Source organism: Branchiostoma floridae, chromosome 19 (assembly GCF_000003815.2).
Source record: "Branchiostoma floridae strain S238N-H82 chromosome 19, Bfl_VNyyK, whole genome shotgun sequence".
NCBI classification, from domain to species: domain Eukaryota; kingdom Metazoa; phylum Chordata; class Leptocardii; order Amphioxiformes; family Branchiostomatidae; genus Branchiostoma; species Branchiostoma floridae.
The window spans coordinates 6,980,546-6,998,873 of NC_049997.1; the positions used below are offsets into that span (position 1 = coordinate 6,980,546).

The window sequence follows — 18,328 nt, forward strand, 5'->3', positions numbered from 1 at the left end:
ACTATGTAGATCCGGATCCCACTATGTAGATCCGGATCCCACAATGTAGATCCGAATTCCACCATGTAGATCCGGATCCCACTATGTAGATCCGGATCCCACTATGTAGATCCGGATCCCACTATGTAGATCCGGATCCCACCATGTAGATTCGGATCCAACCATGTAGATTCGGATCCAACCATGTAGATCCGAATTCTATCATGGTGGAATTCGGATCTATATGGTTGGATCCGGATTAGTTCTTTATCTACGCAATTCGAATAACCTCTACAATGCTCCACATGTTGATGATACCATTGTGGAAATTAGCCATATAGACAGCATGATAGCAATGCCAGAGCCAGAGGAGTTTGCCGGTCCAGAAGTACATTTGGCACAAACTGTAGTTTTTAGCCGGCTAACTCTTCTGGCATGTTTTCTGTCTATTTGGCCATTGTCAGGTCCTACTGTTTTCAACGATATGCCGAACCTGGCAGCCTATATTCTGTTGAAAGATCTGTACGATGCTGTACCTACTGTAGGTTCTCGTGTGGAGTTCCCCAACAACGGAGCGCTGGACGCCAGGAGTTACATCACTCTACAGGCCTGGATCTACCCACAGGAGACGGGAGAAGGACCGATCTTCAACTACCAACCGGCTGGCAGTACTGGCTGGGGGGTTCACTTCTGGATCACTGGTGGCGGAAACAACCTCTATATAACGTAAAGCATTTCTAGGAGTATGTCTTTGAGCGCATTCCATATCTGGGCTTGTCTTTGCTGTCTTGTCTGCATCATCATGGTCCACGACTAGATTACTGACGTATTCTGCTTCTAACAAAGTACAAAATGTACTGATAGCTGTATTTATACATACAGGTATAGTTTTGAGGTTCGTGTTTTGTGTGTTATGGTGCATTTCCGCCGTTATATCTCCAGTATGCAACGTGCTATTGCAATGGTATTTGGTAGATTGGTTGGGTATGGTGGCCAGACGGTCAGGTTTGATTTTGGGCTTATTGACTTTGAACCTGGTACAGAATGTTGATTTTTGTGTCTCCTCACATCTGCTTGAATTTGTCAGGTCTGTTTTTGGTTTAACCCTGGGTTAGATTAGGGTCAGTTGACTTTTGCAATTAGCCAAAGATAAGGGGTCCAGTGTTGTGCTTCTGTAACCTATAGTTGCACTAGTGTATGTCATTTATCATGTATCAGGTTACCTCGCCTCTGTACATAAATGTATTTGCACTGGTGCTGAACATTTTTTTGTCAGTTCTCTTATTGGTGCTTCCAGAGATGTGTTGAAGTTTGCGAGGGTCTCTAAGTTAGCTGCTTACGATAATCATGGGGAAACGAATGTGGAAGCAACTATCCAAACAGAAGAAGAAATGTAGGGAGCGTTATTGTAAAGAAAAGTGGTATGTGCTTTTTTATTGTTCAAGTTGTTAGCGGTATACTGTTGTGTAATGAGAAAGGTATGTGTAAGTTGATATGTGTACTTGTGTCATCATTGCATTTGCTCACTTTTGTACTGATGGTCAAATTAGATATTGTGTCCTGGGTGTTTTATCTGTATCTTATTTGCGCTATATCTCCAGAACAAAACATGCGATCGCGTTGATATTTGGTACATGCCTTGTTGTTGGTAGTTTGACGGTCCGGTTTGATTTTGGGCCTCCTTGTGTATAAACTTGATACTGCAGGTTGCCTTTCTTGAGCAAAGTGGCATTTCTGGCACTATATCTCCAGAACGAAATGTACGATTGTGATGTTTTTTGGTAAATGGGTTGGTGATGGTGTCTCGCTAGCTAGGTTTGATTTTGGGCCTCCTGGTGTTTGAACTTGATACTGCAGGTTGCCCCTTTTTTGTGCAGGGGCATTTGGGCGTTAAACATCCAGATGAAGATATATATCCAGGACAATCAACTTCCACCACCCTTAAAAACAAACAAATTACACAACAACTCTACAAACACCCAATACATTTCATGCAGGTCTGAGGTCTACAAACTCTTGTTATGACTGCTGGACTTATGATTAGCTCACAATCTCAATCAACACTCTTGATCATGACGTGTTTATGCCGAATATCAACGGGAGTATGACGTATGATTCTTCCCAAACCTAGATTGAGTGACCGAAATTCCGAAATGTAGGAAGTATGTTGGTTTGTTTTTTTCTTACTTAGATTTGTCAATCGAAATTCCCAAGCCCGAGATCCACTACAGCAGTCAGGGATAACCCAGAATGAGTGGCAGTTCGTCACGGCTACCTACCATCGTACATCAGGGGTCCAGAAACTCTACAGGAATGCTGTAGAGGTACTTGTTTAGCGACATCTAGCGTGTTGTTTACTTACCGCTATTGAGTCTTTTTAAAAACGCACACACGCACGTAGACAATGAACCCAAAACAACTCTTTTTTTGTGTCAAATATGCTTTTACCATATAACGGGTATCAAGTTAATTCTCGCCATACGAAGTACTAGTATGCCACAACAAAACCTTTAACGTTACATACTTTATCTATACAGATCGGATCTGATGATTTGGGGGACGTAGATCTGGGTACCCAGTTTCCTGTAGCCATGGGGGCCCGTCCGCCATTTACCGGAGACACCCGGGCCTACAAAGGACGCATCGCCCACATGCAGGTACACTTCTCTTTCATACTATGTTTGTGGGTTGTCATTGTTCAGGAGCAAACGTCGACATATGGAAGCATTTCCCCATTGAAAAGGACGGCTTTTGAAAGAAATTAATAACTAGTAACAGGAAAAGTTGGAGCACAAAACAAGCGCACAAGATCGTTAACACGACAGGATTTGAACCCAGCACATCTGGCTCTTTCAACGCTATAATCACTCCATGATCACTCACTCACGGCCCATAACCACAGTGGTCGTAGAGGCTCCACGACATCCATCAGCAGAGATCTTTGCCCATCTCTTTCCAACGTTATAGACAGAGGAAATATTAACTAAAACCCTCCGCTGTCCTTCAGGTTTACAACATCGCCCTGACGCAGGCTCAGATCCAGGAGGCCATGGACCGCACCAGGTACGCCCGCAAGTAAAGCCGCATCAACAGCTTCCGGTAAGACTTTTCAGATATTGATAAGTTATTTTTTGTTCTGGCAATAAAAGTTTTACTGGGATTCGGAATGACTTCTACCAACACAGGTGAACTTTCAAGTTAAGATTAGCCATGGAGGTTTTCTCAAGGTGATAAAACGTCTTAGGATTAACAAAGAATCTTGTGTGTTTCAGCCGACAATCGGAAGTGAAGCCCGGCATGCCTGATTCATCATACAGTATCTGTAGTCGCATCTTTATCATGGTGTTAATGTAGCGGGTTAAGGGCGTTTTGAGCAATGTACTGTATAAACTTGAACCACATACCTAGATAGAGAATTCCTAGTGGACAAATTCGAAAAAGTAGCAATGTACAACAAGCTAGCTGGGAAAATATTTAACTGGGGAAAAAGGAGTATTGACTAACCGACTAATACCAACAGATACTATCCTTAATATTACTAAAACATACCTTTGCCAAATAAACCAGGTTTGTTATGAAGAATGATGCGTAGACAAATGCGTTACTCATTTCATTATCTTTATAATTATATGCTTGGAGTTGTTTTATAAAATTTCGGCATTGATTATGCAAATTAGATCCCAAGTTACAATCAATTGATATCAAATTGTATCAAACATTACGTAAGCTATCAGCATACCAAAAATCATGGTGATCCTTTGATCCATTCTTGACTTATTCTCTTTCAAAGCCTTTAAATTCACCTCTTACTCTCTTCCCTCTTTCTCAGTTACCTGTGACAACTTTGAAAGTACTATAATGAATGCAGTGGATTTGTGAACTTTTCCTAATCAATTATGCAAATTAGCTGTTAATTTGCATAATGAGTATTACATTATATAAGTCTTCACTTAGGCTATTTGCATGCCAAAAATCATGACGATCCATCAACACGTTCATATTTTCTCATTAATTATGCAAATGAGATCGTCATTTGCATGATAAATATGTATTTACGTTTCTCTCTTTCTTAGCTACATATGTGACAAGTTTGAAAGTCCTATCATGGAATGTAGTGGATTTATAAATTTTCCTCATTAATTATGCAAATTAGCTGTTGATTTGCATAATTAGTATACCATTATGTAAGTCATCACTCATTCTATCTACATACCAAAAATCATGACGATCCGTCAACACGTTGTAGAGTTATTCTCGTCCAAAGTTTGAAAGGAAACCGGCGCCTGCAGTTCCAAAAAAGCCGCTAGGGGGCCCAAACTCACAGCACTTACTCTCTGCCTCGATGGCTATCTACCACTCAAAAATCATGATCACAGCATGTCCAGAACACGAGATATCAAAAATTAAGGTTCTGCTGCAGTACCTTAGCAAGCCGCTAGGGAGCCCATTATCGAACTTGACCTTCGTTTTCCCGACCCCTACCCACCTACCAAATATTATTGGGATCCATCCAAGACTTCTTGAGTTATGCTGTTAACAGACAGACACACACACAGACACACACACACACAGACTCACAAGCCCAAAACATAACCTTAGCCATTCTGGCAAACCATTCTGGCAAAGGTAACTACGCCTTAAAACAAAGACTGATCTGATACGTACATAGGTAATACTTAGAATATGTTTGCAGTTTATCACAAACGAACGGCAATACATATTATATCTATAGTATACATTGGATTAAGGGCAGTATAAAACTTATATATACAGTATGGAGCACTACATGTACAGCCGTAGACAATAATACAATGAGGTGCGTTGTAACTTCTTAATGATAACAAAATTACTACTGTTAGCATTCGCTATTTCTTGAAAATAATCAGTTTTTTTCAGGCTTCAACCTTTTTTGTGCAGCTTACCTATTACTGACCATTTTCTGCTTGGTGATTAAACAAAAATGGGAGTGGACAGTTTGTGTGTAACTTTGTGTTTGTTTTGTCATCACTTAGATTGTTGGTTGTATGTAATTGTTTAGTTGTGTGTGTGTGTGTGTGTGTGTGTGTTTTTGTGTGTGTAGTAGCCAAATTGTTGTAATACAATGTAATACTACACTTTAACTTTTGTTATCTCTACATTGTCATACATTCATTATTTATTGGAAGATCTAGGAAGCTCATTTGAAACATCGTTAAAAGCTATTTAATAGTGTGTGGAAATTACTGTCTGTTCTATGGTTCGTGAGACCATTCTGACCAGACCAGAACACCATCCCGCCATCACCGTTAAAAAGACTAATCATTAATTGTTGTGGCTGTCGTCCCTAAATTTCCGACAAGACACTCATAAAATCCACGTTAACATTAACACATCAAAATCGCATTCAAAATCAACATTCTGACATAAACAGACTAATCTTTCATTGTTGTGTGTAGTTGTATGAAGATAGAGGGTTCTCTACAGTATTTTTAGTATTCTTGAAGGTTGGCCAGAATGTTCCAACGTCTATATTGTCCGATATTTCAGTAAAAAGTGAAAGACGGCATTTTAATCAAAGAAAAAACTGTTCATCGACTCCTCCGATATGTGGTGAACTTTCACGCTTCCGACGTCACTGGTTCAACTTTGACACTTTGCCTCAAGTAATGAAGTGATGAACAGGTTAACTGGTTAGACAGCATTTACAGACGCTGTTGTGACGCTGACGGATCAGCACTGCAGGCTTGAAGCTCTCTGACGTTTATGGTTTTCTATTCCGGTCAAAACTCAACTACGCCGTACTTCGGCCAACTACGCCGTACTTTGCCGAACTTGACGCCGTAGTTCACAGAACTGGATCCGATACAGCTTAACTTCCTGAAGTACGCCGTAGCTGCCGCCAGTGAAGTACGACCTGACTCAACTACAATCTGGCCAGTCAATATGGTCCTACCTGTGACACAAAATTGTTAACATCGACTATCATAATTCCACCAGCGCTGACCTGTAAATACTGTCTAAGGCCTGGGTCACATTTCCAAGCCGGGGCCCGGCCGGGATGTTTTAAGAAACGAAAAATCAAATTGTATACCAAGAAAAATACACGAATTATGCCTTTGAATCTTATTTTGACATTTTGTGTATTTTGAAGTCTTTTATATCATTGTTTTTCGCTCCCGATAGCTGCCCGGCCGGGACCCTTCTTTTAAATGTGACCTAAGCCTAACCGGTGTTCTGTAGATGCTATCTAACCTTTCACCTGTCCTTCACTAGCTGACTCGAGGCTAAGTGTCCAAGGTCAGTGGGAAACGAAGATACTCATTGTGTAAGTCAGGATCTAACTTGCATAATGCATCGTTTTCCATGAACTCTCATACATATGGCATTTGTAGCTGAGAAGGGATCGTATATCGTTGGGTAATTTATTTGTATACACACATGACTGATTTGCACAACTGTCCTTGGTGATTTTGTCTCAAGTCAGTGAAGGACAGGTGAAAGATTAGATAGCATCTACAGAATACCAGTTAGAAAGCATTTACAGGTCAGTGCTGGTGGAATTATGATAGTCGATGTTATCAGTATAGAATCATAAAATTCCTCGTCAATTGTGCAAATCAGTCATGTGTGTATACAAATAAATTACCCAACGATATACCTCCCTTCTCAGCTACAAATGCCACATGTATGAGAGTTCATGGAAAAAGATGCATTATTCAAGTTAGATCCTGACTTACACAATGAGTATCTCACTGTCCTTGGTGATTTTGCCTCAAGTCAGTTAGTGAAGGACAGGTGAAAGGTTGGATAGCATCTACAGACCACCAGTTAGACAGCATTCACAGGTCAGCGCTGCAAGTTTGAAGATCTCTGACGCTGTCAACAATTTTGTGTCACAGGTAGGACCATATTGACTGGCCAGATTGTAGTTGAGTCAGGTCGTACTTCACTGGCGGCAGCTACGGCGTACTTCAGGAAGTTAAGCTGTATCGGATCCAGTTCTGTGAACTACGGCGTAGTTCGGCAAAGTACGGCATAGTAGGACGAAGTACGGCGTAGTTGAGTTTTGACCAGAATAGAAAACCATAGACGTTGTCACCAAATTTGTCTCACAGGTGGGGCTGTATTTACTACTTATTTTATGTGAAGGAATGAAGCCGTTCTCTGTCGCCGTGAACAGGGTTTCAAAAGTGACGTAGCCAGTTTTTACACGGAGGCTGGTCACATCGCGCTTTTATACCGTGGCGGTAGTGTTGGGCGGGCCGTGCAGAACCGTCCTTTCGGGGAGGGCCAGTCACAGCCCTGGACAGCGGAGTTCGTGTTTAATACAAAGACTACGTAGTTATCATTTTAGAATGATGTACTGATGTATCCTGAAAACGATCAAAACAGTTTTAACTGTCAGAAGCTTGCCCTCAGTTAAATCTTCTGGTTTTCAAAAGGACGGTTGTTGTAACATCAATGGTACTAAAATCTTGTTCTCGGTGTACATAGTGTTTGGGGCAAAAATACGTGTACGTGTGAAAGTGAGGTATAAACTGGTGTGGGTAAGTCATCGGCACATTGTAGTACAGCTATGTCGTAGTTTGTACGAAAAGACGTGAGCGAACTAGCCTGGGTACCATTCCCTCGCTGTCGGCTTTGGGGTGCTTTACCCGGCCGAGTGCTTAGGCACCGACCCGCAACTGTCAGCCTGTCTGATTAGCTGCACTTTGAGATTTCGCCGCTAAAGCTTGTAGCTGGCCTTTGGAGTTAACCTAACCCCGTAAGAACTCCCCCCGGCCTGTACTAATTAACTGCACGGGCGGCCACCCCGCCCCCACCGCCGAGGAGCAACTCGAGCGCCTCGATGGTATGGTACCCAGGCTAGAGCGAACCACAAAGTAAAGCCGAGTAAAGCCAGTTTGAACTATGTCGCAGTCCGAAAAAGTACGTCGTTAGTTCAGGCTGAAGTACGTCGCCATTAAATTTCAACTGGAATGAAGAAAAAAATACTGGAACTCATAAGCGAGTTTTGAAGTGTAATTGTCGCCACTCCCAAAGGTGTAACTGTGACATTCCAATGGTATGACTCACAGTAGGCGTGTGGGAACAGACGAGGTTGGCCTCATGTCATGCAGAAGTGATTCCGCGGTGGCTCAGCACTCATAAATCTCTGACAGGGCTGTCCGATTTGTGCCTCACAGATGGGGATACATTAGGTATATCCATTGTATAGATCCTAGATCTTAGTGAGATTTTCCAGGCTAGAAAGCATTACATATTTTTTTATACTTGCAAGCATGTGTTGGCAAGGCTGCCAACTCCGTTTGAAAAGAAAAACAGTTTTCTACGCTTTGGGATAGACATTTTCGTTAACTAAATACTTTAACCAGTTTTCAACTACAAAGCGTTATGCTGGAATGTTACTAGAATTTCGGTGGGTTTATGTAGATGGAAAATCATATACGTGTCAAGTTAGGTGGGGTAACCGGAGAGGTAAGTTTTTTATGGACGTGACCAGATCACTAATTACAGTCAGGGTATTTGATCTACTGATGAACCACATAAACTTACCTGAGCCTGCGCCAGGCACAGAAATTAAGAAAGGTTACTCATAGTGTCTTCTACAGACTTTTAGAACTGTCTTCTAGTGAGAAATGAAATAGTGGGGTTCACTATCAAAAGACTTTAACATCTGTCTTCAAGTTGAAAAATGAGAAAGATTGTGTTCTCATTGATTCACTTGTAAGAGATATACTAGTGACAAAATGAGAATCTGTCTCTTCCGAGGATTCTATCTCGTTTAATTCACTAGTGAGAGATTGATCTAATGGTAAAAATGAGATAGAGAGGTTTATCTCATATAATTCCCGAGTTAAAGAACAATAAACTGGTGAATAACATACTATTGTTACATTCGTACAAGTAGTTAGCACGGTTATTGACCTTTTGTCTGGTCGGCTACTGGCCGCTGAATGAAGAACATGGCGCCCGTGACGTCAGCGGCTATGGTAATGACGGAGTGACGTTCAGCACGGGCTTGGCGGAGGGGCCGGGGGGTTTTAAAGAACGCTTGCAGATAGATGTGCAAAAGTCAGGTGTGACGGGTCGTTCGGTGTAATATAACCAGCTGCTGCCGCGCCGCGTGCCTTCGAAGCTGGTGTGTTACGCCGAACGGCGGTTATACCGGCTATATAGATACAGATACAGATAACCCCTGATTTGTATGATAAAATTTGATTATATAAGGCATCTCCAAAGCTATCTCGCTCGTTCACAGCCCATGAGAAAAACTATCTGCATTCCAAATACCATGACAACCTGTCAACCCAAATTATTCTACTCCAAAGAGATGATGCAACTACATAGGCGCGGAAAAATTCCTGTAGAATTCCTGACAATTTTGCCAAACGGACGTATCAGATACTGTTAGGCTAGCGAAAAGACGTGAGCGAACTACAACTAGTTACTAGTTCCAAGTAAAGTCGTATTGGAGCCCGTTTAGTGAATTACGTACGCCATAGTTCGAAAAAGTACTCCTGTTCAAAATCCGCGAAGTTTGTCCACGACACGATATTTTTTTTGTGATAAACTCAAACATTACAGACCGAATTTAGGTACATGTTATCAGGATTTTTATGTGAATCTATCCACTGTAGTTCTTCTTGGTCAAAGTGCCAAGGTAAATTATTTAGAACGAATAAGGTCCAACAACACCAGGTGTCTAAAGACAACTGTGACAACTGCATCAATCCACGCCGCAGGCCGTCGCGCACATCCGCTGTTAGAACAACGACTAACTAGAAATGTTATCTTCAGCCCGTTGCCTTCATGGGAAACCTTTCACGGCATTCTCCCATCACGCACATCCGCTGTTAGAACAACGACTAACTAGAAATGTTATCTGCAGTCCTGTGCTTCCATAGGACACCTATTGTGGCAATCTCTATAAGCAGATCTTCGTGGGCAAAATTGTGACGGTTCCTGACTGGACATGTAATTGTTTAGCCCCGAACATTTATCTCTACATCAGATCTACAATGGGTTTGTAAGTTTACCCGGACACCTTACCACTTCGTTGGTTTTTAAGAAGGGTTACAAGAAAGTGGTAATATTTTGGGGGGTTATAAAAAAGTGAGATGTTGACATACAAGGAAAAGACAGACTCTGCGTAGACATTGTGGTACGTATCTACAAAGAAATAATTATTTTGTAAATCAGTTTTGGTAGAGAATCTGTTCTTACATCAATGGAAGCGAGGCAGGTTGTAACAGAAACGGACAGCTAGGAAAATGTAAGGACTTTGCCTCCCAACATCTGCTTGAAGATGAACCTCTACGTGCACCAGTGAGGACATCAGCTAAGTGACAAGATTAATGGCTCGTCCACTCCTTATTCTATATATATCCAATAACAATGACAAACCTTTACACTTAATTACTTCTGGCTCCATGATTGCAACAAGATAAGTTGTCTGTCCGTCCACACCCATGGGCCGGTCACGCAGTACTAGTTTGTCGCCCAGAACAAAGACGACTTTTTCGTAATTACTAATGTTGATTCACAGCTGCACAAACGCAATGCAACGCATACGATATAGAGGTGGGTTTACACCTGCGTATATATTTAAGTCCGTATGAGGCGAGCATGGGAGTATTTACCTCTACCAGGCCCCACAGGTCGTTGTAAAAATAATAGAAATTGGACAAACGTAAACAGGTAACATGTCGGACGAGTTAGCTGGGTCGCTAACCATACTTCTCGGTCATCTTACTCATCTGGCATGTTATGTATCTATATTTGTCCAATTTGTACATTTTTCCCGCGACACGTGGAGCCTGGTAGAGACTAAGAGCTTCATACGCACATCAAACGGACTTGAATGTATACGCATGTGTAACCCCACCTTAACCTCCTAGTAATAACATCCTTATTCACACAAAAGGTCTCCTATCAAATAAGAGTTTCTTTCTATATCTGCTGCGACTTTCTTATGTTAAAGACAGGGTCATCGAGAAAACCTTCTTCACGAAGGATAATGCAATTTCTCCGGCTAGCGTCATACCTAATTACATTCGATGGTATACAGGTCATTACTTTTGAACGTCTCTGACGTACTACATACGTCCGGTAACTACTCTGGTGGATGCACCGACGGCGCACCTTGATAAATTTACATGATAAAGAAAGTTTTTGCCGCAGCCAACTAGAGAGAGCTACGTCATCAGGGGTGCAGTTTTTGATCGTAATTCTTCTGATCTGTTATAAAAGGGGACGCTACCGGCCGCGCACAGGCAGTTCTGGTGAGGAAGGAACACCTGTTAGTCCGTCGAGCCCATCCGATCGTCCGGCGCCCCGAGGAATCAAGACAACCGTGAGAGTCGAAACGTCTTCCCTGTAGGACAAGGTGAGAACATTTTTTTCACATTATAGACTTGCTATCATACAAGCCACCATTACGGTAATCTTACTACTGTTTTCCTGTGCTGCTTTCGGCCTGTCTTCCGAAGTGTAAAATAGCAGCTACATACCGTAAGATCACAAAACAAACTACCAATATCCCGACCACAAATATGATTTACATTCGGGTAATGTTAATATTACGCCACCTATAACAAAGCCTGACGTAGTTACCGTCACATGCACAGTGATCGCACGTGTTCTAAGCTAGAGATTAGGCAGTCTATTTGTCACTGATATTTATGTCACAAAATCCATGTCTTTTGTCTCGTCTGGGCCACGACAGTGCCAACAGTAGTCGAGGTAGATCTCGTCGACCAAAACACCTACTCAACTTTTTATTACCAAACTACGGTTTTGCCGGACCAGGCCAGTTCACAAAACAACCCCATACCTACCTACCGTACCTACTTTTTCTTGGCAACACAAGACACGTGTGGGATCGGGTGGGTAGCCACGCGCATGTCGCATATCACAGACACTCCGGCCAATTTTTACCCAGCCTCCCCTAGACTTTCTGACGGGGGTTAGAGTAGTGACATGTGGTAAAATATGGGAAATGATTGGCCAGGAGAGTCAGTCCGTGGAAAGGGTATCATCGCGCGGGCAAATGTATTACCCTGTGGTAACCGCCTGGCAAACTTTCTCCTTGACGGATCTTGAAGAGGATATTTCTTATCCACGCCATGCGCCAGGCACAGATCGGGCCAATCGAATCCACCCATTCCTGATATACTATACTGTATATCCAACCCGCGCCCGGCTTTCTTGATTTTTCGGCGGAGGCGCGAACCAACAACACTAGGCTGAGTAGCTGATAACTTTATGTCCTGCATTCCCCACCGCACGTACTGACAGCAGACCTGGGCGTGTTGGCCGCCGTCACCCACTAGTCCTAAAACGCAACAGCGAAATTTGCCGTAAAATGCAACCATTTCCTAACCGCACCAGCAACGGTCTGTGCCGAGCCAGTCGTCATTCTCGCTCATTCCGCACATCCTACACGAGGATCTCGCCCGCACCAGGCACAAGTTGGTTAAATTCGCCAACCATACAATAAATATAGCACTTGTACCGGTATAGTTTTTTTTGTGTGTGGGGGGGGGGGGGACCAACAGACCGGGTCGACCAGGGCTGCCACACCCACATATCTACCATTTTCCTCACCGCGCCAGGAACCTGTGGGACCTTATAGGCATACCCCATAACCCCATATCTGACCAGTAATGTCAAGACTGCACAAGACACGGGTTACGGGCCTGGTCGAATCGTCCATCCGAGTCGAATCGTCGGCCATCTCGTCTATACATCTAGTCTGCGTAACGCAGGGGGCGGGGCCGGCGAAGTCACGTACAGTAGGCGGACCTCGCGCCACAATGCTTAGCGCCACAAGCGGTATTTATTCACCCAGCTGCACATCGCAAATTTAATGTCCTGACCACAACAGGCATAGGTCTAGAGTCTAGTAGTGTGGGTTTTCAACATTACACCACACACATAATCTGTAATTTCTTGGCTGCACTAGGTACAGTACAGGGAGGGGTGGTCAGTGTGCACTCTGCTATTGACTGCTCCTTCAACATAATGGGGCGACCACCAGTCACAAATTAATAATTTAGCTTGTCCGACGTGTTGGTGAGCTCAAAATGGGCATTTTCGGCCGAAGAGCGACCGACGTCCTGGCGATTTTGTGGGCCTGGGAAGGTTTTTAGCAGCGCGGTCGACGTTCGCCGGTCCCTGAAAGCTGCGTTTTAATTCAGCGAAGCCTCGGCGACGATTTTTTAACTTTTAATGAGATTTGGATTGAGCTATAGCCATATCCTTTTAATGTTATTATTTTTAGTGTTCCCACCCACACCACTCGTGCCCTTCATATTTCCCACAACTTAGAAACCAAAGTTGGTCTAAGTATTTGCTTTTTACCGGGTTAGTCGATTCTCACTTCGTCCATGTCCAAGGTATCTCATTGGGGATTTATTATCATTAGTGTTGGACAGACGTCGCCCGAGCCCCGTCCAGTTTGTGAAAAGGCAGATTCTTAGCGAAAAATACAGCCGATGCTCTGCCGATGTGGAAATTCGGCGAGCTCTAGCGATCTTCAAATTCAGCCGGCGTTCACTTGAATTGTGACGTAGGCTTTATGATTCTCTAATAATTTGCATTTTGCCGCTGACCTAAGTACCGTGAAGTCGAGTCTAGTCAGCCGCCATCAGTGTGATGTTTTATGTGGCTTACGGTGTTAGTTGTATAAGTTCATAGGTCAGTTGTGCCTCCATAGGTGAACGCACATGTTAGACCTGTTCAATTTACCTCCTTCGCATTAGGCGAAAATCGATCGGAAGACTAGTCTACGAGCTCTGGATGACATTTTCGTGAGTAAGCCGTCCGGTGTTCTCACAGTCATCTTGCGATTTTTAGGAATCGCCGGCGATTTTCAGGGGTCGTACGACGGTCGCGGTGCAGCGAAACATGTTTTTAACATAAGCGACAAGTCGCATGAGATCTCTGAGATCGCAGAGCTCGTTACCGAGTCACAGATCGTGCGTGCAAATCGTGCGTACCTCGCAAGGGTATCGGTCGACATTCGACTTATAGTCATGCGTCAAACCAGCACAGACCTAGTTATCAATCATCGAGCGCAAATTGTATGGCGAACGCCCGTCAGTCGGGCGACGTTCGGACGACGTTCGCCCGACGTCCGTCTGTTTACAAATATTGAATGTCTTGGAATGTGAGGGTAATTCTGACATTGTGGCCCCTGTGGCAGTATGCAGGCTTCCTTTGTGACACAATTTCTTTTCTTTCGTCATTTCTAGTATGCCCGCGCATTCCATCAATTGGTTAAAAAGATTACAACAACAAAAGAAACAACATTTATTGATATCTTGCCTTTCTGTGAGGAACGTTTTGTGTTACCTTGTCCGCGGGCAAGAGGTCATGGGAGGTTCATTATCATAGATTTATTCACCAACGATCGCACGAGCCTCGTTTATATGCGACGGGGACAGTTTTGGGGCGAAAAATACCATCTTAAGATCTTAAAATCAACCGACCTTCCTGTGATCGCGAAGTACGTCCGAAGATCGTATATAATGTGATGGGGGTACTCATACTTTTAATGTAAAGAATGATAACTTTGTCGCGCTTCTTTAAATCACAAGTACTGCCCAAAAGTTACCTGCTTAGTGGTTTTGTATGATGTGTGAGGTATCCTCCTTCTGGAGAGAAGGGTTTAACGTTAAATTGTTTATGAGATAGGGGTTACCAATTCACTATCAAAAGACTTTAACATCTGTCTTCAAGTTGAAAAATGAGAAAGATGGTTTCTATCTCATTGATTCACTCAAAGATATTGGTATACTACTGACAAAATAAAAATCTGTCTTCAAGTGAAATAAACGAGATAGAGGATTCTATCACGTTTAATTCACTAGTGAGAGATTGATCTACTGGTTAAAATGAGATAGAGAGGTTTATCTCATATAATTCCCGAGTTAAAGAACAATAAACTGGTGAATAACATACTGTTGTTACATTCGTACAAGTAGTTAGCACGGTTTTTGACCGGGCTGAGCTTATGTTACAGATGAATCCTTCGCCTGGATTGGTCGGCTACTGGCCGCTGAATGAAGAACATGGCGCCCGTGACGTCAGCGGCTATGGTAATGACGGAGTGACGTTCAGCACGGACGTGGCGGAGGGGCCGGGGGGCGAGACGGGGGGCGCCATGTACTTCCACGGGAACCAAGGTGAGGACTAGGGCTGGGTACCGGTACAGAAAATTCAGGTCCAGGTCCGGTTCAGGTCCAGAGGGTCAGGTCCAGGTGCGGACCTGAACCTGATTCAGTGTGTGAAACCTTGTGAATGGACGATGCTCAAAACAATGGTTCATTTCGTTACAAAGAAAGTATCCGACTTCCCCTGGCGTTTTAAAATCCTACAAGGCTAACTGTGTCTGTACGATTGATTGTAAAACTAGGTAGAAATGACAACAGACTCTACTCTTCTTCGCTCTTGTTATTTTCCTCGACCGGAAAACGTGTGAATGCCTGATGATACGAGGGTGAGTCAGAAAGTAATGCAAGTGGTTTCATAACAGAGTCGTTCTTTGATCGAATGAGTTGAAATTTGGCAAAAAGGTTAAGACATATCTTCTCTTGAGATTGAAATATCAAAATTTGTTGCTCATTATTTTATGAGTGACTGAGCTGCTTTCAAGGTGACCACACCCTTGGTATCCCGTCAGAAGAAAAGAGAGGTCCAATTAACGTACAATTAAGAATATCCCTAAACCAATGTTTGCTATTGTAGGAGACTAAGCCTGCACATGTAATAAGCTGCATTTCTCTATAAGCCACACGCTTAATTTTAACTCTGAAATCCGAGCAGTTTTTCTTTTTTCGTTGCTGGTGTAGAGTGAGGTATACGCGGTCTTCAGGGTCATGAGATCTGCGGTGTTATTATTAAAACTTTCCGTAGCCTTCTTTTCCATTAACAAAGAGAAATGAAACTTAGCACACTTTTTGGCCTTTAAACAGTTAATAACTGTGTAAAGTTTCGTTTCTTTTGATTAATGGAAAAGTAGTCTTTTAACCATTAACTCACGAATACGCGTATAAATCCAACAGCTCTATAACACAACTTACTGCATCCTAGCAGCTGTAAATAAAGAACTATTACGAGTTTAGAGATGAAAATTGGCACGCAATTTATAGAGACATTTGGTATCATACATGGGTAATTTCAACTTCCTACAGTGATTTTTAGTGGGTCAGATTTAGAGGAATCGCTAGTCTGACAAGGTACTAAGGGTGTGTTCATCTTGAAATCAACTCAGTTGCTCATAAAATAATAAAGACCAGATTTAAAACATTCAATCTCAAGAGGATATATATCGCTACTTTTGTGCGAAATTTCAACTCAATTGATAATAAAACGAGTCTGTTATGAAACCACTTGCATTACTTTCTGACTCACCCTCGTACAATCTGTTCATTTTTCCAATAGGTCCAACATCCGGTACACCGAATGTTTTCAGGTCCGGTTTTTCCGGACCGGTCCAATAAGAAAAACCGGTTTTGTTTTTTAACCCAGCCCTAATTCGTATATAACGACTGGCATCTTCCAGGCTCCGCCAAACTGAGCATGCCAAAGGCTCTGAGCTTTTGGCGTCACGGTTAGCGGAGCTGGGTTTCTGATCTGGCTGCCCGAGTTCGAATCCCGGGAGACTGTTTCTACTCGCCTCTCTTACGTTTGACACAAGCCGCTGGTACCATTACAGCGATTGGTCATAGCATGATAGCAAAAATGTCAGAGAAGTTTGCCAGCCCAGAAGTACAGTTGTCGCAAAATGTAGTGTTTGGCCAGCTATCTCCTCTGACATGTCTTTTGTCTATTTGGCCATTGTCAATTTCTACTGTTTTCAGCGACATGTGAAGCCTGACGGAGGTTATATACCGACATTTCTATTGAAAGATCTGTTTTTGAACCCAGGTTCTCGTGTGGAGTTCCCCAACAACGGAGCGCTGGACGCCAGGAGTTACATCACCCTACAGGCCTGGATCTACCCACAGGGGACGGGACCCGGGCCGATCTTCAACTACCAACCGGCGGGCAGTGCTGGCCACGGGGTTCACTTCTGGATCCATCCTACTGGAAGCGACCTATTCATACGGTAGGTAAAAGTTCTAGGAATATGAGTTATGACCATCTTTAGCTTATTTGCATAATTAATGAGGAAAGTTTATAAATCTACTGCAGTCCATGATAGTACTTTCAAACTTGTCACATATGTAGCTGAGAGAGAGAGAGAAATGTCAAGACATATCAATTATGCAAATGGTGATCTCATTTGCATAATTAATGGCAAAATATGAACGTGTTGATGGATGTGCATGATTTTGGTATATAAATAGCCTAAGTGAAGACTAACATAATGAGATACTGATTATGCAAATTAACAGCTAATTTCCATAATTGATTACAATATTCTATCACAGCAGTTTGGTCTTGACATTTGGGTGGTAGATTTTAGCGCTATGGCAAACATGTAATTTTAGATCTGCAAGGGCGCTTTTGTCAAGACATTCCTATGAGGATAACTGCAGAAATGAATGTCGAATTTTTATCATTTTAGGCATGTAGGTAGCTTAGGCCAGGATGTTCATAATAACAAGATTTGGGGCCCCTAGCATGTCATTTGCATAACATTTACAAAAGCTCTTAATATTTCATGGAGGTATGAGGTCGTCGAACTCTAGTTGATAAGAATCTGTGTGATTCTATAAAAAATACATAAATAAAATGTAAGGAGTAGCACCTTTTTTGTCTACAGACATCATTCTACATAACAAACCTGGTTTATTTGGCAAAGGTATGTGTTCGTGGAACTCTAGTTCAATCTTGATTTTGACTGCTAGACTTGAGCTCACTATTGACATGATTATCGTGACCTATTAAGTGAATGGAGTATGCTGGTTCTTTTTCTATTAAGTTGGACCAACCGAAATACCCAAGGCGAACATTGGCTACATCGGCCTGGGATAACCCAGAATGAGTGGCAGTTCGTCACGGCTACCTACCATCGTACATCAGGGGTCCAGAAGCTCTACAGGAATGCTATAGAGGTACCTGCTTCATGGCGTCTAACGTATTGACTCCTTCCATGTTTGATACAGGCCGTACTACCATATACTGTTATAACTATGTGCAGGGCAAACAAACACACACACACACACACACACACACACACACACACACACACACATACATACATACATACACACACACACACACACACACACACACACGCACGCACGCACACACACACACACTCACACATACACACACACATATATACATACACACACACACTCACACACACACACACCAAACACACACACACATACACCAAACACACACACATACA

The 18,328-nt window shown here is 42.8% G+C and overlaps 3 protein-coding genes across 3 annotated transcripts in view; all 3 read left to right on the forward strand.

Moving 5' to 3' along the window:
- The window catches only part of LOC118407150 (collagen alpha-1(II) chain-like), a 15,816-nt gene extending 12,551 nt beyond the window's left edge, over nt 1-3,265 (forward strand). The window contains exons 4-8 of the mRNA XM_035807569.1: nt 525-705; nt 2,171-2,303; nt 2,517-2,636; nt 2,987-3,078; nt 3,252-3,265. Coding sequence (XP_035663462.1) covers nt 525-705; nt 2,171-2,303; nt 2,517-2,636; nt 2,987-3,058 — 506 coding nt within the window. The 3' untranslated portion in view covers nt 3,059-3,078; nt 3,252-3,265. The remainder of the gene's footprint in view (nt 1-524; nt 706-2,170; nt 2,304-2,516; nt 2,637-2,986; nt 3,079-3,251) is intronic.
- A 7,865-nt stretch (nt 3,266-11,130) lies between these two features.
- LOC118407151 lies at nt 11,131-17,078 on the forward strand. Its single transcript, XM_035807570.1, has 3 exons — nt 11,131-11,347; nt 14,987-15,149; nt 16,894-17,078. The coding sequence occupies exons 2-3, from the start codon at nt 14,987-14,989 to the stop codon at nt 17,076-17,078; spliced, it is 348 nt and encodes a 115-aa protein (XP_035663463.1). The 5' UTR covers nt 11,131-11,347.
- Nucleotides 17,079-17,777: 699 nt separating this feature from the next.
- LOC118406932 overlaps nt 17,778-18,328 on the forward strand; it is a 1,385-nt gene continuing 834 nt past the window's right edge. Inside the window, exon 1 of the mRNA XM_035807336.1 lies at nt 17,778-18,026. Within this exon, the coding sequence (XP_035663229.1) occupies nt 17,871-18,026 (156 nt within the window). The 5' untranslated portion in view covers nt 17,778-17,870. The remainder of the gene's footprint in view (nt 18,027-18,328) is intronic.

Coding starts and splice junctions, on each gene's coding strand:
- LOC118407151 (XM_035807570.1), top strand. CDS start 14,987: ATGAATCCTTCGCCTGGATTGGTCGGCTACTGGCCGCTGAATGAAGAA. Junction 15,150..16,893: donor GTACTTCCACGGGAACCAAG/GTGAGGACTAGG, acceptor TTTTGAACCCAG/GTTCTCGTGTGGAGTTCCCC.